A 25653-nucleotide genomic window follows, 5' to 3' on the forward strand; every position below is an offset into this window, starting at 1 on the left:
GCTCTACTCATTGGCCAGACTATAAGCACCATTAGGTCCTGCCTTATGCAGCTTTTTGTCCTCAGTACCTGATACGGTCCTTTCCATAGAAGTTTGGGCTCAGTAAATCTTTTTCTGAATGAAGAGGCAAACCAGCAAATGAATGAGATGGGATTGAACATAAGAATTTCATTAATATTAATTAATAGCTGCTTTGCATCCTTTGACTGCTGGAGATATGTGGTGGCACTGAGTTATGGTCTCCAATGCTCGGAATGTGAGAGAGCTTGCTTGAGCTCCAGGAGCTGTGGCACATGAGTCCCATGCTAACCAGGAGTCTCCACTCATTTCAGTATCAATATCCTGACCCAGAAACAGAGGAAAGCCCCTAAGGAGGGGAGAATGACATTCCAAAATTGCAAAACCAATGTTAAAATTAAGTAAGCAGCTGAAAAAGTTTTTGAATTTAACTATGTTTCATTTGGAATAAGTATATGTTTTCCACATAAGAAAAAAATAAGCCTAGAATTTTAATAGGTAAGAGATCTTTGATTTTGATTTTTTTTTAAATCTGAGTCTGTATTTTGTTAGATGGAATTTATTTATGATTAAATTATATATGTCATAAGTATTTCCATGCTATTTGTTTTGTAACCATATATATGCTAACAATAATGAGCTGGATGCTCTCAAAATTTTTTTCTTGAGCAGGAAACTCCATGTTATCTGCAGCTTTATTCTAAGTGCAGCACATACTGAATGCTGCCCCGATTCCTTAGTTAGTCAAAACATCCTGAATATTTACAGCATTATAAGGAAACAATAAGCTTCCTTTTTCTCTTATGTATAAGAAATACCTTCATACAGCAGGACAGTTTAATGGTCATTTAAATTATAAAATTGGATAGTTTTCTCATTTCGTTTTATGCTAAGTATAAAAATGAAATTCTTAATTTGTTTTTATTTTATGTTTTCCATCAAGTTTTTAAAATGTCCAGGAAACAGCCCTCCTTTTTAACAAAGATTACTAAGAGATGTCATTTCTAGAAAAAGTAGACCCATACCTAATTTTTTTCTTTTTTCTTTTGAAAATTTCATTTTCTTTCTTTATTATTCAGTGAAATTAAGAAATTAATTACAATGTTAAAATGTAATGGAAGAAGACAATGAAGCATTTTTCATAGCACAACTTAATTACCCTTATATCATTTTATATCATTTTAATGTTCATGACATTATTAATACTTCATTTCCACATTGCAGTGGAGGCAAGAAGAGTAACTGGCAGTCAACAATGAGTCCGTGATGATTGACAGGCTCTTTGCAACTCATTTCAACCCCATGGAGCCTACCAGGCTCCTCTATGGAATTCTCCAGGCAAGAATACTGGAGTACCATTCCCTTCTCCAGGAGATCTTCCCGACCCAGCGATCTAACCCATATCTCCTGTGTCTTCCTGCATTGCATGTAGATTCTTTACCTTCGGAGCCACCAGGGAAGCCCAATTGACAGGCAGCAGTGAACAGATTCTGTATCCAAGTTAATGTGCCAGCTATCGCTGTGCACACAGAACTAGCAGGGACCCTACATGGGTAACTCAGAAGTGCCAGTCAGCAACAAGCAAAGTTCAGAAAATGGAGAGTAAGCATTTAAAAGTCCTTAAGGTAATGTGATGTTGCCACAATATCCTAGTGGGTTTCCTTGAGCTTTACAGACATTTCAGTGCACAATATGCCATGGAGTATTCTCAAGAAAACATAATGTGAAAAAGAAAAACATAAGAGAAAGTTGGAGGCAGTGGGTAATTAATTGCTAAATAATTCCTTAGCCAATAAATGCTGTAAATCCAAAAGAAAGGCCTGACTATCATAGTTAAAATTCTCTTGAAAGTGAGCACTGATAAGATACAGACCTTGAAAGATGGGTGGGAGCAGAGCAATTGGACTGTGCTGAGCAAAGAGAAAGGCCTGAGCAGCACTGCAGATGCTGAAAGTGAGTAGACGTGGGAGGCAGTGGGAAGAGTCGCCAGGGGAGGAGAGCTAAGTAAGAAAGTGGTTGAAGATGGGTTAAGATGAAGATTCTATTGCTGAGGCTCTTAACTGCCTTTCTAAGAAGTTTCAGCTTGATCCTGAGGACAGTGAGAGCCCATGAAGAATTGTGAGCAGCACAGAGACAAAAATCAGTGGGGGAAATCTCTTTAAGAGAAATGAGGAAGATCTTTAGAGAGTGATATATAGAGTGGTGATCAGGATATGCTGTCCCTGTGCAGCACTCTGTGTGATGATGGATGTTGATTGCCTGCGTTACATGCATGCATGCATTTGCAAATGCTTGAAGCATAACCCCAAACTCCTAAATATGTTTAACTAATAACACAGTAATCCAAGTCTATGCCCAACCAATAATGCTGAAAAAGCTGAAGTTGAACAGTTCTGTGAAGACCTACAAGACCTTCTAGAACTAACACCCCCAAAAGATGTCCTTTCCATTATAGGGGACTAGAATGTAAAAGAAGGAAGTCAAGAATTAATTACCTGGAGTAACGGGCAAATTTGGCCTTGGAATACAGAAGGGCAAAGGCTAAGAGAGTTTGCCAAGAGAACGCACTGGTCATAGCAAACACTCTCTTCCAACAACACAAGAGAAGACTCTACACATGGACATCACCAGATGGTCAACACCGAAAGCAGATTGATTATATTCTTTGCAGCCAAAGATGGAGAAGCTCTATACAGTCAGCAAAAACAAGATCAGGAGCTAATGTGGCTCAGATCATGAACTCCTTATTGTCAAATTCAGACTGAAATTGAAGAAAGTAGGGAAAACCACTAGACCATTAAGGTATGACCTAAATCAAATCCCTTATGATTATACAGTGGAAGTAACAAATAGATTCAAGGGATTAGATCTAATAGACAGAGTGTCTGAAGAACTATGGATGCAGGTTCGTGACATTGTACCGGAGGCAGTGATCAAGACCATCCCCAAGAAAAAGAAATGCAAAAAGGCAAAATGGTCTGAGGAGGCCTTACAAACAGCTCTGAAAAGAAGAGAAGTGAAAGACAAAGGAGAAAAGGAAAGATATACCCATTTGAATGCAGAGTTCCAAATAGCAAGGAGAGATAAGAAAGCCTTCCTCAGTGATCGATGCAAAGAAATAGATAAAACAATAGAATGGGAAAGACTAGAGATACCAAGGGAACTTTCATGCAAAGATGGGACAATAAAGGACAGAAATGGTATGGACCTAACAGAAGCAGAAGATAATAAGAAGAGGTGACAAGAATACACAGAACTGTGCAAAAAAGATATTCATGACGCAGATAATCATGATGGTGTGATCACTCACCTAGAGCCAGACATTCTGGAATGCGAAGTCAAGTGAGCATTAGGAAGCATCACTACAAACAAAACTAGTGGAGGTGATGGAATTCCAGTTGAGCTATTTCAAATCCTGAAAGATGATGCTGTGAAAGTGCTGCACTCAATATGTCAGCAAATTTGGAAAACTCAGCAGTGGCCATAGGACTGGAAAAGGTCAGTTTTCATTCCAGTCCCAAAGAAAGGCAATGCCAAAGAATGCTCAAACTACCGCACAATTGCACTCATCTCACACACTAGTAAAATAATGCTCAAAATTCTCCAAGCCAGGCTTCAGCAATACGTGAACTGTGAACTTCCAGATGTTCAAGCTGGATTTAGAAAAGGCAGAGGAACCAGAGATCAAATTGCCAACATCCGCTGGGTCATCAAAAAAGCAAGAGAGTTCCAGAAAAATATCTACTTCTGCTTTATTGACTATGCCAAAGCCTTTGACTGTATGGATCACCACAAACTGTGGGAAATTCTTCAAGAGGTGGAAATACCAGAAAACTTGACCTGCCTTCTGAGAAATCTGTATGCAGGTCAAGAAACAACAGTTAGAACTGGACATGAAACAACAGACTGGTTCCAAATCAGGAAAGGAGTACGTCAAGGCTGTATATTGTCACCCTGCTTATTTAACTTCTTTGCATAATACATTATGAGAAATGCTGGACTGGATGAAGCACAAACTGGAATCAAGATTGCCAGAAGAAATATCAATACCCTCATATATGCAGATGACACCTCCCTTATAGCAGAATGTGAAGAAGAACTAAAGAGCCTCTTGATGCAAGTGAAAGAGGAGAGTGAAAAAGTTGGCTTAAAACTCAACATTCAGAAAACTAAGATCATGGCATCTGGTCCCATCACTTCATGAGAAATAGATGGGGAAACAGTGCAAACAGTGAGAACTTTATTTTTTTCTGGCTCCAAAATCACTGTAGATGGTGACTGCAGTCATGAAATTAAAAGACGCTTGCTCTTTGGAAGAAGAGCTATGACAGCTTATTAAAAAGCAGAGACATTACTTTGCCAGCAAAGGTCCATCTGGTCAAGGCTATGGCTTTTCCAGTAGTCATGTATGGATGTGAGAGTTGGACTCTATAAAGAAAGCTGAGTGCCGAAGAATAAATGCTTTTGAACTGTGGTGTTGTAGAAGACTCTTGAGAGTCCTTTGGACATCAAGATCCAACCAGTCCATCCTAAAGGAAATCAGTCCTGAATATTCATTGGAAGGACTGATGTTGAAGCTGAAACTCCAATACTTTGGCTACCTTATGCAAAAAACTGACTCATTTGAAAAGACCCTGATGCTGGGAAAGATTGAAGGTAGGAGGAGAAGGGGTTGACAGAGAATGAGATGGTTGGAAGGCATCACTGACTTAATGAACATGCATTTGAGTAAACTCCGGGAGTTGGTGATGGACAGGGAGGCCTGGTGTGCTGCAGTCCATGGAGTCGCAAAGAGTTTGACACGACTGAGTGGCTAAAATGAACTGAAAAGGGGTAGAGGAGACAGGGATGAAACCATATACTATATAGCATTTTAGGTTTAATCAGAAAAATCATATACAAGTGACTGGGGAGTCAGGGGGTGTAGTTTAAATTAAGAAAGAATGTCCTTGAAAGAGAAAGTTAGGTGATGAGGAAGAAAAATTCCACTGCTTTAAAGGAAGAAGTAAACCAAGGAGCCACAGTGGTTCTTTGTCATTCATTCTTCCTAGTTCTAGTTAGTCGTGTATGATGGCAACATGAAAGCAATATGCAAGATTTTAGAAATAGCAAGAATCTGCAGAATTAGTCAAATGGAACTCAGATTAATGCCAGACCCTCAGAGAAGCAAGTGCGGGCCTGCAGAATCTGGATGAAGTCTGAGGCCGTGATTTTTTATCTATCGAACACATACTATCACTAGTCTTCTGACTTGAGCTCACCTCATCACGGCTTTCTGGTTAACCCCTTCATTTTTAATGAGCAAAGCTCACTCAACAGGAGATGTATTTTTTCAAGGTACAACCTCCCTCATCTTTTACCAAGTTTTCATCACATTGTATAATTAACTGTTAGTTCTTTTAAATCAAGTTTAGACTAAATGTCAAGCCAGGAAACAAACTCTGATAAGAGTACCATTATTTTGTTTCAAGGTAGATTTATATTTTAATCAGAGAAGATGGATTACTTCCTCTTTCTCAGTGTGGCTTTCAATAAGGCTTGATGTAAACCTTCTTCTGGGAGTATAGCGAGGGTGATAAGAGATTATTAGAGGAATAGACATGTTTTCATTACTTACGACCATATCAGTTCTGCAGTTAAACACATACCAAGCACTAGAAGAATTTGTTCTAATGATGTTATAAACAGGCTTCATCTTTCTTTGCCCCTAATAATTCCATATTTCAAGGGATGGCATGTCTTGACAACTCTTAGTTGTATGGGATGTTCCTTTTTATTCTTCCATATGGCACATTTTCAACAGAGTACTTTCTAAGGACCATGCAGTTTAGAGATACAAACGAAATAACCCATCTGTCAGGCACTGTTTTCCTTTTGTAATGTATTTTTGGAGAGATCTTAACTATGAGATATCACACTACATGGTGTCTGTATCTCATTTTCATGTTTTGATGCAAAGGATTGAAAGTAGATTGTTTATGTCTCCAACGTTACTGCTATTGTCCAGTTGTTAAGTCATGTCCCACTTTGTGACCCCATGAACTGCAGCATGCAAGGCTTCCCTGTCCTTCACCATCTCCCTGAATTTGCTCAAACTCTTGCCCATTGAGTCAGTGATGCCATCCAATCATCTCATCCTCCATCGCCCCCCTTCTCCTCTTGCCCTCAGTCTTTCCCAGCATCAGGGCCTTTTCCAGCGAGTCAGTTCTTCGCATAATGTGGCCAAAGTGTTGAGCTTCAAATTCAGCATCATCCTTCCAATGACTGTTAGGGTTGATTTCCTTTAGGGTTGACTGGTTTGATCTCCTTGAAGATACTAATTGTAGAATTTATGAAAATTAGTTATGATTTACTTGCCAGTCCCGTCTTGCTGTCCCTCAGTCCTTTCAGCAGTGACATGGTTTCCTCCAGCATATCTTATAGGACTGATGAAAGGTTTTCAAACTACAGGAGTTAATTATAGTTAACTAATTATAGTTAATTAACTATAGTAGTTAATTATGTTTACTGAATTTGAAGACCTCCTCTTTAACATCAAAAATGTTTTCAGATCCATACATGATGATAACCCAATATCTTTGAGAAAAATACATAATGAAACAAACTACTGAATATTCAATAATAATTTTAAATGAATTTGTATTTTACTAGTCAAAATGGAATATAAATTAGTGGGAAATGTAGTAGTATCTGTATATTATGAGGCATTTTTATTTGCATTGCAGTGTTCAGTATAAGTACACATTTGTGGAGCTCTCACAATGTCCTTGAAGACTTCCAAATTCTGAGACTAATACAGATTCCTGTTCAGCTCCTACTCATTTTTTTTTTTTTTAACATATTACCTTATTTCCAGTGTGTTGGTGAATTTGACACATGAGTGGTTTAGAAATGTCAGGGTCTCCCCTGATTTGAAAATCTTCTATGTGGACTTGAGTTTTGTGTTTTCTCGTTGGATAGCTATATCCATTAGATCAAACTTGTTAACTGTTCTGTTCAAATTTTTCCTAGAACTACTAGATTTTATCTACTGTGTCTATCAGTTAGTTACAGAGTTGTATAAATGTTCCACCTTGGTAGTAGATTTCTCAGTTTCTCCATGTGGCCTTTTAAGTTTTTGCTTTAATGTTTTGATGCTATGTTATAAGGTAATGACTGTTTAAAAGTCATATTTTAAAAGTTATATTTTCATAGTGAATTGAACCTTTTTTGAAATGTATTGACTAAAGTTTTCTTTCTTTTCCTCATGATACGTTTCTAAATATTTTTGATGTTTTATCTAATGTCTTTTTCCACCGCATTTTGTAAATTGGAGAGGAAGATTTAAATATATGCCATTTGGATATTTTTTCTCTCAATCTTTCTGCTTCCTTTTGTTTTAAATATGTTTCTTTAAACAGCCTAACTGTAAATTTGGGGGGACATGGTCTCAAAATCTTTATCTTTTAAATTGATATTTAAATTCATTCATGTTTATTACAGTAACTGATGCATTTATTTCTATTATAATTATTTTTTGCTTCTCGTTTATTGTGCTTTTCCTGTACTTTCTCTTTTTTGTTATTTTCTGTTTCTCACTTTCTTTTTTAGATTTATTTTGGCTTTTGTCTCTTCGTTCCCTCTTTCCATTCTTCCATAGCCCATTCTTTTTCATCTGTTGTTTAGAAATACATAATTTATTTCTGTGGTTTTAGTGATTATCCTGGCTGCTTGAGGATACATATATAATAACTTAAAGCCTAAAATTGTCTGTATTTTACCCACATATAAACAGTAAAAGAATATTAGAATGGTTACACTTTGATCTCCCCCTTCCAAGGTAAAAAAGTCCAACCAATTTCCACTCCCCATTTGCAACAGATTAATCATTATTATTATTGTTTGATATTTTATTACTTGTCCATGTATCTTAACAGTGTTTTCCCTCTTTATTTATTCATATATTTCAGACCTTCCACTGGAATTGTTTTCCCTTTTACCTAAAACACCTCTTCTAAAATTTACTTTGGCAAGAACCTTTTTGTAGAAAATTCAGTTTATATTTTCCTGAAAATGGCCTTAATTTATTTCCCTCTGGAAGATGGTTTCTTGGGGTACAGAATTTTAGATTGACAGTTATTTTATCTCAGCATACAGAAGATAATATTCTGTTGTGTTCTAGCATCCACTGGTGCTATTAAGAAGTCAGTGATTGATATAAATATAATTCCTTAGCAGGTAATCTTTTTGTTCTCGCTATTTTTAAGATCTTCACCTTTTCTTTGTTGTTCTGCAGTTTCAGAGTGATGTGGTGCTAACTCTGGATTTCTTTTTAGTTTTCCCACTTTGGATTTATTGGACTACCTAGATCTGAACTTATCTTGCAACATCATTAGAAAGTTGTAAACTAGTATCTGTTCACTGTGGCCTCTCCCCCTATTGTCTGCTTTTGACACTTTCTAATACTCTTATTCGTCTTATTAGATGTAAATTACCTTTTCACACTCACCCCCATAGTTCTTAACCTCTTTCCAAGATTTTCCATCTCTTTGACTCTGAACTACACAACCATGATATATTCAGCTATTTTTTCCAGCTCAGGAATTCTCTCTTCATCTATGTGTAGTTAATTAGTTCAGTTGCTCAGTCATGTCCAATTCTTTGCAACCCCGTGGACTGCAGCACACCAGGCTTCCCTGTCCATCACTAACTCCTGGAGCTTACTCAAACTCATGTCCATTAACTGTGCTATGTGCAGTACACTGCTTAATATAGTCACTAAGTGTGTTATTTCAGTTATGATTGTTTTATTTACAGACATTTCATTGAATGTTTTTAAGTCTCTTCTTTCATTGTTTGTGGACTTGTTTTCTCTGTTCACATTTTTAGTTTTTTAATTGCTTAAATGGATTAAAGGTTATTTAGTTATTAGTATATAATGAATTATCGTTAATTAAAACCAATTAATGATTTTTCAAAATTGATCTGACCATTCCAGTATCTGAAACCTGCTATTTATTCAGCTAACTTTTGCTCATTGAGCCTTGTTTCTCTGTGTGTCATTTATTTACCTACTTCTTCAGTGACTTTACTGTTAGCTACTCCTTTTTTCCTGGAACTTTATATGTGGAAATTCTTTGAGACCTGTGTCAGTATTAAGTCCTCAGTTGTGTTGGTTTTTGTGAGGTACTTTGAATATCCCTACCTGGAGACCTCTTTATGTAATATTTCTCCTTTGAAATTTTCAGAACACAAACCTAATATTTTGACAACAGAGCCATCTATGTGAGAAAGAGCTTGTGGTTTCACATTCTTAGGAAGAGTTTTTTTTTTTTTTTTTCCCCCTCCATCCAGCACGAAGGTAGAAAACAGGCAAGTCTCTTAGCTGCTTTTCTCTGCATTAGCCATATAACAAGGATATAGCTGCTTGGGACCCCTACTTTATGAGGGAGTGTCCTGTTTCATTTTGTATTAGAGAGGTGAATCTGGGCTTTTATCTCTTAGGTTCTGGCCCCTGTAAAACTATCAAGAGTTGAAAACCAGAGTCTCCAGAGTTTACAGAAGCCCAAAAGCTGAAACCTAGGTGTGCACTTAACCTCCAAAGATTCTTGTTTTCATTTCATTTTGAGACTCAGTTTTCCCCCTTTTTCATGTCAGTGAGATGATTTTTTTAAAGTAGTTTTTCATATTTTATCAAGAATGTGTCCATGGGGAAGGATACTCAGGGTATCTAATACATCGTTCTGCTGGAAACAGAGCATATATTGCTTTGTTTAATCCTTCCATTAACCCTATTTCATGAATAAGAAGTAGGTAGATATGGTTACAGAATAAAACAATTAACAATATTTTGATGTAAACCTAGGTATTCTGACTCAAGGCCATGACTCTTTTCTTTTTCTTCCCAAATCTTATGGTTCACCTCCTCCTCAGAGATCCTTGAAGAGACAAATATGTTCAGCATACTGTGTAGCACTGAATGTATTTTGTAACAATGGTTACTGTGAAGAGTTTAGAAGTTCCGTATCTTAATTTTCATCCTATTCATGAGGAGTAAATCAAGTAAATTTAAGAATATAATACTTTAGGTTTCTGGAATGAATATTCTAAAAACGATTTTCCTGGATCATTCTTGGGAGTCAAAATCTACCTATGAAATTATTCCCAATGACAGACAGCCTGTCCACACCCAACTGGTGACCCAGCAATCCCACTGCTGGGCATACACACCAAGGAAACCAGAATTGAAAGAGACATGTGTACCCCAGTGTTCATCACAGCACTGTTTACAATAGCCAGGACATGGAAGCAACCTAGATGTCCATCAGCAGATGAATGGATAAGAAAGCTGTGGTACATATACACAATGGAGTATTACTCAGCCATTAAAAAGAATGCATTTGAATCAGTTCTAATGAGGTGGCTGAAACTGGAGCCTATTATACAGAGTGAAGTAAGTCAGAAAGAAAAACACCAATACAGTATACTAATGCATATATATGGAATTTAGAAAGATGGTAACAATGACCCTATATGTGAGTCAGCAAAAGAGACACAGATGTAAAGAACAGACTTTTGGACTCTGTGGGAGAAGGCGAGGGTGGGATGACTTGAGAGAATAGCATTGAAACATGTATACTATCATATGTGAAACAGATTACCAGTCCAGGTTCATTCCATGAGACAAGGTGCTCAGGGCTGGTGCACTGGGATGACCCTGAGAGATGGAATGGGGAGGGAGTTGGGAGGGGGGTTCAGGATGGGGAACAGATGTACACTCATGGCTGATTCATGTCAATGTATGGCAAAAACCACTACAATATTGTAAAGTAATTAACCTCCAATTAAAATAAATAAATTAAAAAAAAATCATGACATTTATAAAGTGTCTGCAGTGCCTTTAAGTAAGCCTGCATGAGTCGAATTATGTACTTTCTCTTGGTCATACTGGGTTTCTTTTGGGGACTGATAGGCATTCTGATTCTTACATGGAATAATACCTAACTAAAGCCAATTGTTTTATTTAACAATAGTGTGGAAGCAACCTGAGGTAAGCTTTGGACCATTTAAGAAAATAATATATTTATTTTTAAACTCAGTGTCTAGTGTAAAAATATTAGACCTTCCCTATTGATAGCATTATTTATAGTTAACAGTTTCATCTGCATCAATGACGTGTAGCTCCTGATGGTTGTGGTGTGTGTTTCCTCTTGTGGTCATGGACAGAATGTCTTGGAAGCACCTTGTTAAAAGTTAAATAATATGCAGTGAAACTGGACTCACTCTTTTTGGCGCTTCAAATAAAATCAGAAAGTACTTCCCTCGTGGTTTTTGGGGCTGTACGTGCCCTTGCCCTCTGTACAAGAGCTCAGAATCTTCCACCTCCCTTCTGCCTTCTCTTTAGCCATCACGTTGACTCCTCGTTTTTCACGCACGTGAAACACATCTTCTTCTTTCTCTTTGAACTTCTCTTCTTCCAGGTTACTTGTGTGGCTCATGCTCTCCCCTTATTAAAGTCTGCTCAGATGTCACTGCCTCAAAGGAGCTGTTTTTGATCAGTCTTTCTAAAATAGTACCTGCGATAGTTTTGTATTGCTGTGTAATAAATAACAGACAATTTCTGTAGTGAACAACAGTATGCATCTGCAGGTCTGCTGGGTGACTGATTGACTAGTCTAGGCTGAGATGGGTCTGTCGCTTTCCCTCATTTGAGCTCTGTGTCTGTCTGGGTGTGGCTTCTTACTGCATACTTACTGCATACTTAATTCTTACTTCTTACTTACAGCTCCTAGCTGCTTCATGCCTCTCTTTTTTGTACACCTAGGGTATGGCATGGCACAGGTGCTCAGTGAGTATTTGCTTGTAAATAGACAAAAGCATGAATAAATGTGATAGAAATGGAAAGAATGAGATGTAATAGAAATTAAGTAAAATAATCCCCTTAACTTAGCATCTCCTAACGTGTACAGTAAATGATGTGAGGACTCAGGGTAATTCTGTCATGTCTTCTATTTTCTTTTCCCATGTTTAGATCAGAGAACAGGCACGTGTTTCTCGGGCCTGGTGAACGGTCGCTGTGCACAAGAGCTTCCGGGCAGGATGACCAGAATGCAGTGCTGCTGTGAGCCCGGCCGCTGCTGGGGCATCGGAACCATTCCTGAAGCCTGTCCTGTCAGAGGCTCTGGTGAGCTGTTGGCTGCTCATGTGCTCAGAACACGCAGTGGCAGGAAAATTAGTAACAATAATGTGCTTTGGTGTTTTCCTTAAACACAGATCATCTTTGCATTCCTTTTAGTATCTTCAATATGACTTGGGTGATTTTTGTGGGGGTTAGGGTGACATTGTTTATTGGAATCAATCTTCATTCTATTCTTTTTGTTAATATTAGGAAAAAACCCTAACCACTGATCATGTATTAACTTTAAGCAAGAATTTTAATAATTATTTTAAATGTCGGTATTTAAGTTCAGTTTTAAAACCTAATCTTCCATTTGAAGCTGGAGTAACAAAGTTTGGTCTTCATTTATTTTATTTTAGGCATACCCTCAGCTTATTGTGCTCCAGTCCTTAAGAGATATTTCCTCCCTTTTCTAATGACCTTGAAAATTCAGAATACACTGAATTTTGTATTCAGAATTCACTGTCATTCACTTTGCTATATTAACTGCTGTGTAGCTGAGGCTATACCAGAAAATTGCTCTAAGATGAACAAGAAGTAGTTCCTCCTGTTAATATAACATGCATAGTAAAGTGTAGTGTTCATCACATAAAAGTATATTGATAATGTGTTATTATATTGCCTCCATGTTGTAAGTATGAAAAATAATTCAGCTTTTTGAAACATGCTTATAAACATACACATCTGTATGTTCTGTTATGGAGGAAAAAAAATAAAGGCCTTTCTTTCTAAATTTCTAATCCTTGAAATTCCAAAATTGAGTAGTAAAATTTTTTAAAAACCAAAGGTAAAGCATAGTGTGTAATTTTGGAAATTCATCATCCTAGTCATATTAATACTCAAACAATTACTTGAGTTAAACAGTTTTCATTTTTTCTTATATGGTGCCCTAATTCTGAGAACAATTAAGAAAATAAGGCAATTATACATTTTTCCCTCAACTCTGATACTTGGACAAACAATTAGCAGATTTAAAAGCGTACTAAATGCTGTATTCTGTTAAGAGTCCACATTAGAAAAAAAATTATTCTAAATTATATTAATCCCTTAAAAAAAGAAAAGAGGGAAAATGTGTAGGTATGATACTGATGGAGATTTAAGTAAAACCAAATATAGAATGAATTACTTAAAGGTTTAGTATCCATCTATTCAAGTGAATTTCTTGCAGATGCAAGTTATATCTGGAATTTTATGAGTTGCACTTAGAGACATAAAATCAAAGAATATGTATAGACAGTTCTTTGGGTATGCAACTCAGTTAAAACATGGCTTATAGATTTCCATTTTTTCCTGAAGCACCTGTATTTTTCCTGCTACTGCTAGCATTGAAAACATTTATCAAGCTAATAACTGACTTATTCATATCATGAAGCATAGATAACCTAAAATGATTATCACAACACACAAATTACCTTTATTATGCAGAAATATATCCATTTGTGTTTAACTGAACTTTCTTCTCTTTTAGAGGAATATCGCAGACTTTGCTTGGATGGACTTCCAATAGGAGGGATTCCAGGGAGTGCTGGTTCCAGACCTGGAAGCGCTGGGGGGAATGGCTTTGCCCCAAGTGGCAATGGCAATGGCTATGGCCCCGGAGGAGCAGGCTTCATCCCCATTCCTGGAGGCAACGGCTTTTCCCCTGGCGTTGGGGGAGCCGGTGTAGGGGCCGGGGGGCAGGGGCCCATCATCACGGGACTAAGTGAGTGTTCACTTTGTGTGTAGACTCTTTAGCTTTCCCCCTTTAAAGATATTATAATATCTAATCCTTTTTCCCAAAAGGTGTGTGTGTGTGTGTGTGCAGAAACCTACTTCGAGGTCTAAAGCATAATACAGTAAAACAGTCTTAGTAAAGTGTTATTTTTATGTTCCATAAACTTTCTAAGTTGGAGAAAAGACTGAGTGACCCAGGTTCTCTTTGAAAATAGAGGTGAGAGTGGGGTAATATTCCAAGACCAGATGATGCCATTAAAGAGCATTCTTTTTGATTCCAGTGTATTTCATTTGGCTGCTTGTAGCTGTCTCAATCATACACTCCTTGAATTATTTTCCAGAACCATTTCTCAACTGAATTAAGTTGAATATGTCTTGCTTGTGCCTAAACAAATATTATAATGAAATATCTTTTCTTTTCCTCGCCCTCTTTTGTTGAATAACTTGAGAAATTGAGAACTGTGGGCCTCTAGCCAAAATTGGCATTGGCGTGCTTGATGTTTAAGTTCATTCTTTTTTAAAATAACTGCTCTTGCTAATAATATTTAATGATGTCTTACAGTGTTATGTTTGTTCTTTTTGGCATATTGCCTGTTTACTATATCTGGATATTCAGCATGCTTACCAAAAAAAAAAAAAGTGGGAAGCATTCAAATGTACAGTAGAACATTCCTGACGTTTTAAAAAGACGACATTATGGGCAAAGTTTCCATATATATGACTTAACAAACACAAGTTATAACCCTGTGTCTCAAGAATAGTTTTTAAATTCCAACATTAAAGTTTTAATAAAATACAGAATAATGTAGGCTTTTGATATGGACACCTAAATAATGTACTTAAACATCCTTTTGAAAATCGACTTTAAAGAAAGTAATCCGGAGTGATGGAATATCATTTGTGCTCTGATTTTTCACAGCTATTCTGAACCAGACAATAGATATCTGTAAGCACCATGCTAATCTCTGTTTAAATGGACGCTGCATACCTACTGTCTCTAGTTACCGATGTGAATGCAACATGGGTTATAAGCAGGATGCAAATGGGGATTGCATAGGTAAGTTCACGAGTCCTTCATTCTTCTTAGTTTTTTAAATAGCTTTTAGACTACAGGAACAAGTAGGGCTGAATATGATGTTGAAGTAAAGCTAATTTCCAAGTTGTCTTTCTTATGTGTTTACATTTCCATGTGCTTCCTTAACCTACTGCTGAGCTGGACTATTCCAAGAATCCCCTGCCTGGGACTTCCCTGGCTGTCCAGTGGTTAAGACTGCATGCTTCCACTGCAGGGGGTGCAGGTTCTATCCTCTGGTCCAAGATCCTACATACTGCATGACATGGCCAGAAAGAAAAAGAAAAAACAATCCCCTGTCCTTTCTGGTTCTAAATGTTATGATTTCTGTCTCTGCCCCTCTCTTTTCTTCCTTCTTCACTGAGTAACACTGGATATATGGTGACATCATGAACATGAGCTGTAAGGCAGAGATTGGGAAGAAGTGGTTGATGAATCTCTTTGGGGCATGTTGAATTTTAGGTGTCTTGGGTATTGACCTGTAGAGGGGTAAAGCTAAGAGGAGTGTTCAGGACTTGAGTTAAAAATTTAGGAGTCAGCAACATATAGGTGATTATTGCAGCCAGGCTGAAAAACAGAGTTAAAAGATAGCAGGAGTAGTACAGCTAGAACCCTGGGGACTAGCAACATTAGTAATAATGTTGATGAGATGGCAAAATAATCTAGAAAATATGTATCACGGAAGCCTTGAAAAGGTGTGCTTTCAAGAGAAAAGGCGTGTTAAGTACAGCCAAAAAATGAAATACAAAGAGGACAAAAAAAACGCTGCTGTATTTGGCAATGAAGAGAGTTTTGATGATCTTTTAAGGACAGTTTTAGGACCATGGGGCTTCCCTTGTGACTCAGCTGGTAAAAAATCTGCCTGCAATGCCAGAGATCTGGGTTGGATCCCTGGGTTGGGAAGATCCCTTGGAGAGGGGAAAGGCTACCCACTCCAGTATTTTGGCCTGGAGAATTCCAGGGACTGTATAGTCCTTGGTGTTGCAAAGAATCAGACACGACCTGCAGCACTGTCTTCTGAAGCTTATCTGGCCTGGTGCGCACCCATTAGTCATGCCTGATATGCTTACTAACACTCTCAACTCTGTCTTTTCTCATTTTTGCTTCATTCTTTTGGCTCAACCAGAAGCTTAAATGTGAGTCTCAATGGAGGCATCTTTGGATGAATTGAAAAAGTATTTACTCCTGTTTTTCTTCATTGTTTTTAATTTTATTTGCTCTGAGTGTTTTTTCCCCCCTCTGTTACCAGAGAAAGTTTAATTGCTTTCAGTCTAGGTGTTGATATTAATGAAGTTGGTGAGTTTGGTAGAGTACAGTTCCTCTTTTAAGAATATCTGTGAAAGAAGCAATCTGTTTACAAAAATGGTAGAACTGTGAATTGATTTTATTGTTGTGCTCACCAATTTAGCTGAAATTGTATATGTTAATGGCTTCTCTGTGTCTATGAAAGGACAAATCATTATGCCCTAACCAGTCAGCCAGGCTTTTAATTCACCAGCATTCAAAATAATACTTAGTGGGCATTGCTTTTTCTAACACAAACATGATTTCTCTAGGATTTAACTAATCCTTGCTGTCCACTTTGTCATTCAGTTGCACAGTCCTTGAATTCTGTGATAAATTTGCATTTGATCAAGACTTAGAGAATTTAAAGAGAGAGCAGTGACGTTTCTCACCTTTAGGATCAGAATCAGTATTTCCATAAAACTTCATTTTATACAAAAAAATCCCTGTGCCAATTTTAAGATCCTAGAGAAACCAGCAACTACTGAATATAATAAACTTTTTTTTAAACTTAATTTCCATTTTTACACTATCCCGTGTTTTTTGCTTCAAGATATTATCCAAGCCTTAATACAAAGTTACATATATAGTTGAGTTCACAAAAAATAGTTAACAAAAAATTCCATAATTTATCTGTCTTTTTAAAAACTAATAGAGTGACAACATATAATATAAATATATATCTTTTAAAAATCTTTTAATTAATCTTCTAACTCTGTAGTAAGCCTTAAAGAGGCTATTAACTTGCCCAGATTACTTAGATAATAAACATTTTCTAGCCTCTGGGAACTCATGGCTATGTCTTCCCCAAGCTCATACTTTTGATCATTGTACATTATTCAAATTGAAAGACCATTATTTCTTGGTTAAACCAAATTCTCTTGTATTCTCCAATAGGTGATATTTTTGTTAACTCTCCAGATGGGCCTCTGTAGTTGAAGAAAGGAATTTTTATTCCTTTATAAATACTCTGCTATTTAGACTATTAGCACTGACTGGCCTTCTCTCAAATTTGGGAGGCCTAAATGTATTTTAAACAAACATTTCTAGAAATGGAGTGAAGTCTGTAATGGTTTCTTTTGCTGCTCACAGATGTTGATGAATGCACATCAAATCCCTGCACTAATGGAGATTGTGTTAACACACCTGGATCCTATTATTGTAAATGTCACGCCGGATTCCAGCGGACTCCTACCAAGCAAGCATGCATTGGTAAGGCAGCTTGCTTTCACATATGAAAATGTTCCATGAAATATTGTGACCCAGGCTGTTGAGGTTAAAAGTGAATTTATTCAAGAAAGACATGGAATGAAATAAGTGCTGTTACATTATTACAGATTGACTGCATGTTACCCTCAAAGTGCTCTCTTCAAACATAAATACTTTTTTGCATATGTAACACAGGCAGTGTGGTATCTGGTGTCACAAAAAAAAACCTGGTATATCTTCCTTCCCTAGATTACAGCTTCCTTTCTCCAAGTAAGATCAGTAGTATTACTGCTCTCTGATTAACGGAGTTTAAGATTTATTGTTGTTCTCAGCTACTGTTTTCTTTGAACCTCAAACGTAGTCCAGTACCACATCATGACTGCTCTTAATGCAGTTTCATTGCTATACCCACCAGCATCGTCCAAATGCTCTACCTCACTGCTGATTCATCCCAGAATTCTTTTAGAAGATAATCCTTCTTTTCCTTTTTTCATTTCCTATTCATCCACTGGCAGTTGCTTGAATCACTTTATTCCAGCAGTTTTTGTCATGTTGCTCTTAATCAAGATATTCTTTAGTTATTCCATTCTTATTCAGCTCCTTGCTTTGTCTTTTTTAAAATTAATTTTTGATGGACTATAGTTGATTTTCAATGTTGTGTTAGTTTCAGTGTACAGCAAAGTGATTTAGTTATACTTTTACATATATCTGGATTTCCCTGGTGGCTCAGTGGTAAAGAATCCACCTGCGGTGCAGGAGACACAGGTTTGATTCCTGGGTCAGGAAGATCCCCTGGGGAAGGAAATGGGAACCCACTCTAATGTTCTTGCCTGGAAAATCCCATGAACAGAGGAGCCTGGCGGACTAGTCTATGGGTCACAAGAGTTGTACACCACTTAGTGACTAAACCAGCACCACCACCCATATAGCCACCCTTTTTAGATTCTGTTCTCATATAGGTCATTACAGAGTATTGAGTAGAGTTCCCTGTGCTATACTATATGTCCTTGAAGTGAAGTGACGTGAAGTGAAAGTCACTCAGTTGTGTCTGGCTCTTTGCGACCCCATGGACTGTAACCTGCCAGGCTCCTCTGTCCATGGAATTCTCTGGGCAAGAATACTGGAGTGGGTAGCTGTTCCCTTCTCCAGGAGATCTCCTTGACCCAGGAATCAAACCAGGGTCTCCTGCATTGCAGGCAGATTCTTTACCAGCTGAGCTACCAGAGAAGCCCACAATAGGTCCTTGAGTTTTTTGTTTTATATATAGTAGAGTGTATATGTCAATTCCAGTCTCCCAATTTATACCTCCCCACCTCACCCCATTGGTCACCATAAGTTTGTTTTCTGTGTCTGTTTTGTAAATAAGTTCTTTTGTGCCATTTTTTTTAGATTCCACATATAAGCAGTTTCACTTGCTCTGACTTTTAAGGTCTTCAACCACTGTGTCAGAAGCAGCTACATTCCAGCTGCACTGTCCATCCTCTTCTACATTCACTGTACACCCCATTTCATTTTTCTTTTTCTTCCCTCCTTCAGCTATTATAAGTCAGGGCTGTAGAACTGCTTACACCTACCTATCCAATAAAAAAAACTGGTGAGAGATGAACATTTTTCTAAAGAAGCACCATGACCTGGATATTACATGGATTGTCTTATTGCTTTTGTGATTTTAAAAGACTAATATTGTTCATTTCCCCAGATATTGATGAATGCATCCAGAATGGGGTTCTTTGTAAGAATGGTCGATGTGTGAACACAGATGGAAGTTTCCAGTGCATTTGCAATGCTGGCTTTGAATTAACTACAGATGGAAAAAACTGTGTTGGTATGGAAAGTGCCTACTCCCTTGCAAAAGATTTTTTAAGGGATATATACACTTTTATTTAGAACCGTATAGACTATTTCCATGAAAGCTCATACAGCACATATATGAGAGTCGTTCAGATGACTTAGGTAAAATATAAATACATTTAACAAAAGACTATTAAAGTGAAGGGACAAAATTTTTGGAAATATAATAAATGAATAGTTCATTGCTTCTGGAAATTTCTTGTGTGGCATATATTTAATTAAAGTAACAATTATTCTTTGTAATTTTTAGCACCCACTCTATTTTGACTGTTGGGGTTACAACACTGATAACACAGAAAAGACCCACCTCCAGTCTAGGGAAGCACAAAAACATTTGATGTATCTGATAATCAAATCTCCAAATTTGTGGTCCTGGTGATGTCTAGCAGTGTAGTAAATGCCAGTACACCACAGAAACATTCTGTTTGCACAGAAGCACATATTTCACCCACTAATCAAAGTCTAGATCATTTCATGTGCAGTGAGCTTTGTCATTGCTTTATTCTCTCATACAATACAAACATCCGATGAAAGAAATAGTAACTTTTTGGTAATCAAAATAAAACTCTATTCATGTGATTTTAATAGAAACTACACACAAAATTTCCTTAATGCTTTTCCTCTGTGTCCCTTACACTAATGGCGCTTCACATTTTCCGCACTATTTGCTCTCACTCGGTTGGCATTCATAAGGAAAAAAAAGTCTGTGACCACTTGGCTCATTTTTGCAGTAGAATATGCCTGGCAGTTGTTTGTAGGAAGAGGGGGAACTGGTTTCCTCAAGGCCAGTTGTGTAAGTCACTCTCTCCTCCTGTAGACCATGATGAATGTACAACTACCAACATGTGTTTGAATGGGATGTGCATTAATGAAGATGGCAGCTTCAAGTGCATCTGCAAACCAGGATTTATCTTGGCTCCAAATGGGCGTTACTGCACTGGTATGTATGGCTCTGAGATAGGAAAGTAACCATGATTGAAACCATCTTTTTTATCTGAATGAATCATGCAAGAATTACTTCAGTTTCTTCATGTGGATTTTGTATTATTCACATCTCTCGGTAATTCAGTACGGCAGGTGTCTAAAGCTTCCTAGAAAAACATACTTTGTGGTCTGTGGAACACCAGTGTCTTTACAAAAATAATAATGGCATAGGAAGAATTAAGGGAATGACAGATTGGTTCTAGCAAATCTGGAAAAGACAATGAAGAAATAAGTTCTCTCAACTTTTTACATAAAAAAAGAGGAAGAAAAATATTGTATTCTCAGAACTAGATTTTCCACTCTCATTCATTACTGGTTTTGCATTATAACTTTTCCGTAAGCTAATTCACATATCATTTGTTACCATATCCATATCTAAAAGCCTTGTATTGATTTCATGAAGAAGTAATTTGAATATTTCTAGCAACTCTTTTATTTATAAAACCATTTTGAAGCCTAAGCTCTAGTGGTAACTTTACTAAGCAAAAGATAACTCTTGGAAATAAATAAGACTACATTATGTTTATATTCACAGTTGGAATTTAATAAGATGCAACAAATTTTGTAGTTCTACTACAAAAACAAGTTTTATTCCAGTTTCCTCCTTTTGGACAAAATTAACTCCATGAATACTTCCTGCCTTCAGTCACACAAATTGATCTGAATAGCAAATAATACTCATAGCCAAACCCTATAATGTCAGTGAAATTCCAGGGACAATGGACAGAGAAAAATCAAGACTGATTCTTGTATTTCTGAATGAAAGTAGTTTCTTGACTATTCATGAAAAGGAAGTTCACTATTAAATAGAAATATTGTAGCTTTGCTGATTGAACTCAGGACTGGAATGTCATCTCAAGGTTAGCTAACTTGGATTAATCACAAGATATGAGATTAGCATTCTGTTCCAGTGCGTGGCATTACATTACAGCCTGTAACTTTTTCAGCATTTCTTAAGAAACTTAAATATACATAAAAAGATGACCTAAATCTCACCAGTTCCTGCTTTATTGAAACTGTTATTAATTTTTATTACAAATGCTGTAATCCATAAATTTTGAAATGCTCATGATTTGGCAGCTCTGTGTTTTGAAGGCTGTTCCCCTTTACAGGGAAGCCATTTAATGGTGGGTTACATTTCATAAATTTAAGCACTTTGAAAATTACAAGAGACTTCAAATTATTTTGTTACTGTGAACTGTAAAACAGCATCTTGGAATTTTATGTATGTGTAAATGAAAGTTAGTTAAAAACATTTACCTTGGTTTTAAGAATTTGTTTCACTTAACTAATTTGAGTTGAATATCATTTAATATTAAACAGAATTGCCAAATAAATAATGAAAAATGAATTTGTCATATTCTTCTAAGGGGTAAAACAATCTACTTTCACTCAATCTTTCTGAAAATGTGTTTGAAAGAGTAGCATTTGTGTAAAAGATTCGTTGTCACATCTGTGTATTCTTGCACAAGTTATAAAATTGAAAACCAAATGTTGATAGTGTACAGTGGTGGCAACAGGTCAACTCTGTAATAAAGTTAGAGTAATGGCCCGGCTTGTGTTCCCCTCTCTGTGCAGATGTTGATGAGTGCCAGACCCCAGGAATCTGCATGAATGGGCATTGCATCAACAATGAAGGGTCCTTCCGCTGTGACTGTCCCCCAGGTCTGGCTGTGGGTGTGGACGGACGTGTGTGTGTTGGTAAGTGAAACATTCTATAATGGCCCCAGTGACCGAATGATCTTTGAAAACGGGATAAAGGTGTACCTATACAATAGAATAATATTCAGCCATAAAAAGGAACGCAATACTAACATACATGAAAGCATGGATAAGCTTGAAAACATCGTGCTAAGTGAAAGAAGCCACACGCAGAAGACCACACAGTGTACGATTCCAAATGAAATGTCTGTAAAGGTCAGATTTGTCGAGACTGAGCAGATGAGTGGTTGCTCAGAGCAGAGAGTTTGAGGGTGGTGGGAGAAGGAGGTGATTGTTAAAGGTGTTTATGAGAAGATGAAATGTTCTAACATCAGCTAGAATAACGATTGTCCAACTCTATGAATGCGCTAAAAGCTATTGAATTTATTTACTTTAAATGGGTGCATTCTTTGTATGTGAATTATATCTCAATAAGGCAGTTTTTAAAAAGGTACAAAGAGCCCAACTAGCTCCCTTCAGTAGCCTCTGATGAGATAGAAATGCTAGAGAAGGAAAAGAAAATTGTCCTTTACCAGTGTCCTTCGTATTGTTAGATAACCATGTCTCTCTGGTCTGACAGTAAAGAATCTGCCTGTAATGCAGGAGACCCAGGTTCGATACCTGGGTCAGGAAGATCCCCTGGAGAAGGAAGTGGCTACCCACTCCAGTATTCTTGCCTGGAGAATCCCATGGATAGAGGAGCCTGGCAGGCTATAATCACTGGGGTCGCAAAGAGTTGGACGCAACCGAGAGACTAACACTACATACAATGGATACATATTTTATAATTAATGAGACATGAAACAGGGACAGCAGTTGTATTTAAATAAACTCTTATTTTTACCCAAAGAGTATTTATTTTTGTCATCTGAGCTTTAACATTTTTTTAAAATGTTGTGTGTGTTAGTCGTTCAGCTGTGTTCAACTCTTGTGAGACCCTATGGACTGTAACCTGCCAGGCTCATCTGTCCATGGAATTCTCCAGGCAAGAATACTGGAGTGGGTAGCAATTCCCTTCTCCAGGGGATCCTCCCAACCCAGGGACAGAACCCGGGTCTTCTGCATTGCAGGCAGGTTCTTTACTGTTTGAGCCACCAGGGAAGCCTTTTAAATTTTATTTTTATACAATCTTAAAGGTTAATTTCACTTACAGTTATTGCAGAATATTGGCTATATTCTTCATGCTGTGCAGTATGTCCTTAAGCTGTCTTACGCCTATAGTTTGTATCTCCACTCCCCCATCCCTATGTTGCCCCTCCTCCCATCCCCACTGGTAACCACCAGATTGTTCTCTATGTCTGTGAGTCTGCTGCTTTTCCCAAACAAAAATTTAAATGTAAATAATTTATATGTTAGAACTTCAACTTATATAAAAAGTTGGAAATGTTTCTAAATAGTTATTCAGTGCCGTGTAATGATAGAAACGAGGAAAGAGTATAAGAGAGAATGTATATTTTATTTGAAACCATTCATCATTCCTCTTGGGAATAATTCCTACTTTTGAGTGAGCAGGCATCAGCTTTAAAGAGGCAGGCAAAACGAAAATATCTTTGGCATTCAAAACCCCAACCACTATGTCCTAATGATATCAAGAGCAGAGGGAGTAGTTGTGAAAATACATTGAATGCCATATTCTCTCCAAAGCACTTCCATGAAAGTGAATTAGCCGTTGTGCACCATCTATTTCTCAGGTCATAGAGTAAAAGACAGACATACTCAGTGGTTTAAAAGTATTATTTTAGAGAAATGAAATTCTTTCTCAGACATAGCTGGTTATACTTTATTCTTAACCTATGGGAATCAAAACATTTGGATTCTGAAGGTTATGTAAAAAAAAAAAAAGAAGAAGAAGCAACAGCAGATGGAAATAATCTGTCCACTTAAAGTTTCATCCACTCTATCCAGGCTAGGATTTATTTCAGCTTACACGATTGTCAGCACTTCGTTCAGGGCTCTTTCAAATACAGTAACGAGAAGAATGTAGCTCCTTTCTGCTTAAAGGGCTAAAATATTTTCAGTTGCTTTTTTCCTTTATCTAAATGGCTTTGCTGAAATCTATGATTAGTTCAAAACCAGTTTTGGAGGGAGAAATGATTTTTCTTTTAAGCAACCGACGTAAGAGTAGTTGTTAGGAATTGAGTGTTCAAACACAAATACTCATTTTCTTGTCCACATACAGAAAAAGCATTAGAATTTTTGGTGAATCCCTCTCCAGTTTTTCACAGTTGTAATTACTTAAACTTTTTAAAATAAAAACACCATTTGTTCTGTGTGTAAAATTATATAGCTCTTCCTTTAACATGCTAGATGTGTTTTCTTCATGTCTTCTGTCTTTTGAGATGCTTTTAGACACATTGATTGTTGAGGTTAGAAATGAATCATTACTATGAATTATTATTAGAGTTCGCACTTTAATTTTAGATTTCATTTGTTTGTTCATTTTTGTTTACCTACATACTGAGATGGGTTTTTTTATTTTCAGAAAATTAAACTCTGTTGTAACCAGGATATTGAAGAAGCATGATTCACAGACAGGATATGAACAAAAGGCAACTGTATTTTCTCAATCCTTTCAAAACATATTTTTAATTATTCAATGGGAGCAGTTTATCTAATAAGGAAGAAAACTTAGGTACCCCTAACGTCACAGTTTTTAGATGGCAGAAATTTATAAGGCTGCTTGAGGTAATGAAAACAATCTGGATTTAGCAGTTAGAATGTCCAGTGATGTATAATAGTCAATATTCTGAACTTGATTTGAAGTTATGACTTACCTTCCCAAGCTCACACCTTCACGAGCTTGGGATGTTTCTGACTCTACCAGAGCAGTCAAAGCACAAGGGGAGAGGAAAGAAGGCAGAAGCACACTCTTCTAGGGTTACTTCAAGATTTCTGGGCTTGACACAAGTTTAAGCCAGCTTCATCCTTGTGAGTGATTTCATGAGGGTGTCAACGGTATTGGCCTGCCCGTGACAAGATGCAGACGCTGCGTTTTTCTCCTGGTGGCTGCTCCTGGCCCAACCCCAGGTTTTTGTGCAGTCCACTTTAGACAGACTGTCCCTAATGGTGTCTCGTCTCCTCTCTATGAGTTCATTTTAGAGCCTCCAGTTAGTGTGACCCTCGTCTAATCCACCGGACGTGCCACCCTTTGCCCTGTGAACTGAGTGAATAGAGGTTGCTCTTGCCTTTCTCCTTTGATTCTGCGGTGGGAATAGCAGCCACTCTCCTCTGTGTGCTAGGGGTCCCTGATAGAGTTTGGTACAAATTCTGCAAGCTGTTCCCTGTGAAGCTCTTTTCTCTTGCCCAGGGGTGAAGATGGAAGCATGCCCAATTTGTAATCTGACTCTTGCCCCAAAAAAATCCTCCTCAAAAACTCTTAATTGCCTCTCCCTAAATTGTATCCTGGATATTGGGAGGGGTTTAAGAACCTGGTAACGAATCTTCCATTTCTACTTCAGGATGGAGTTTCAAAATTCACCTCGTTATATGTTATTTAGCACCATGAGATTTCAGCTTAAATTTTCCTTTTTAACATCCTGTTATGTTAGCTTAAGAGTATTTCAGCATCTTCATGAACACTCTTTGACAGTTCTGTCAGCTAAAAGGTTAATTTTTGTTCTTTACCCTAGTTCTGCTCTTTATATGAGCTGTGTGGCCTTAGGCA

General features: G+C 37.3%; 1 protein-coding gene across 1 annotated transcript in view; it reads left to right on the plus strand.

Moving 5' to 3' along the window:
- FBN2 (fibrillin 2) overlaps positions 1 to 25653 on the plus strand; it is a 222618-nt gene that overhangs the window by 105906 nt on the left and 91059 nt on the right. Inside the window, exons 9-15 of the mRNA XM_070793212.1 lie at positions 12029 to 12181; positions 13644 to 13877; positions 14808 to 14945; positions 17337 to 17456; positions 19153 to 19278; positions 20122 to 20244; positions 21867 to 21989. Coding sequence (XP_070649313.1) covers positions 12029 to 12181; positions 13644 to 13877; positions 14808 to 14945; positions 17337 to 17456; positions 19153 to 19278; positions 20122 to 20244; positions 21867 to 21989 — 1017 coding nt within the window. The remainder of the gene's footprint in view (positions 1 to 12028; positions 12182 to 13643; positions 13878 to 14807; positions 14946 to 17336; positions 17457 to 19152; positions 19279 to 20121; positions 20245 to 21866; positions 21990 to 25653) is intronic.

The sequence above is a fragment of the Bos indicus genome, chromosome 7 (genome assembly GCF_029378745.1).
Source record: "Bos indicus isolate NIAB-ARS_2022 breed Sahiwal x Tharparkar chromosome 7, NIAB-ARS_B.indTharparkar_mat_pri_1.0, whole genome shotgun sequence".
In the NCBI taxonomy this organism is placed as follows: domain Eukaryota; kingdom Metazoa; phylum Chordata; class Mammalia; order Artiodactyla; family Bovidae; genus Bos; species Bos indicus.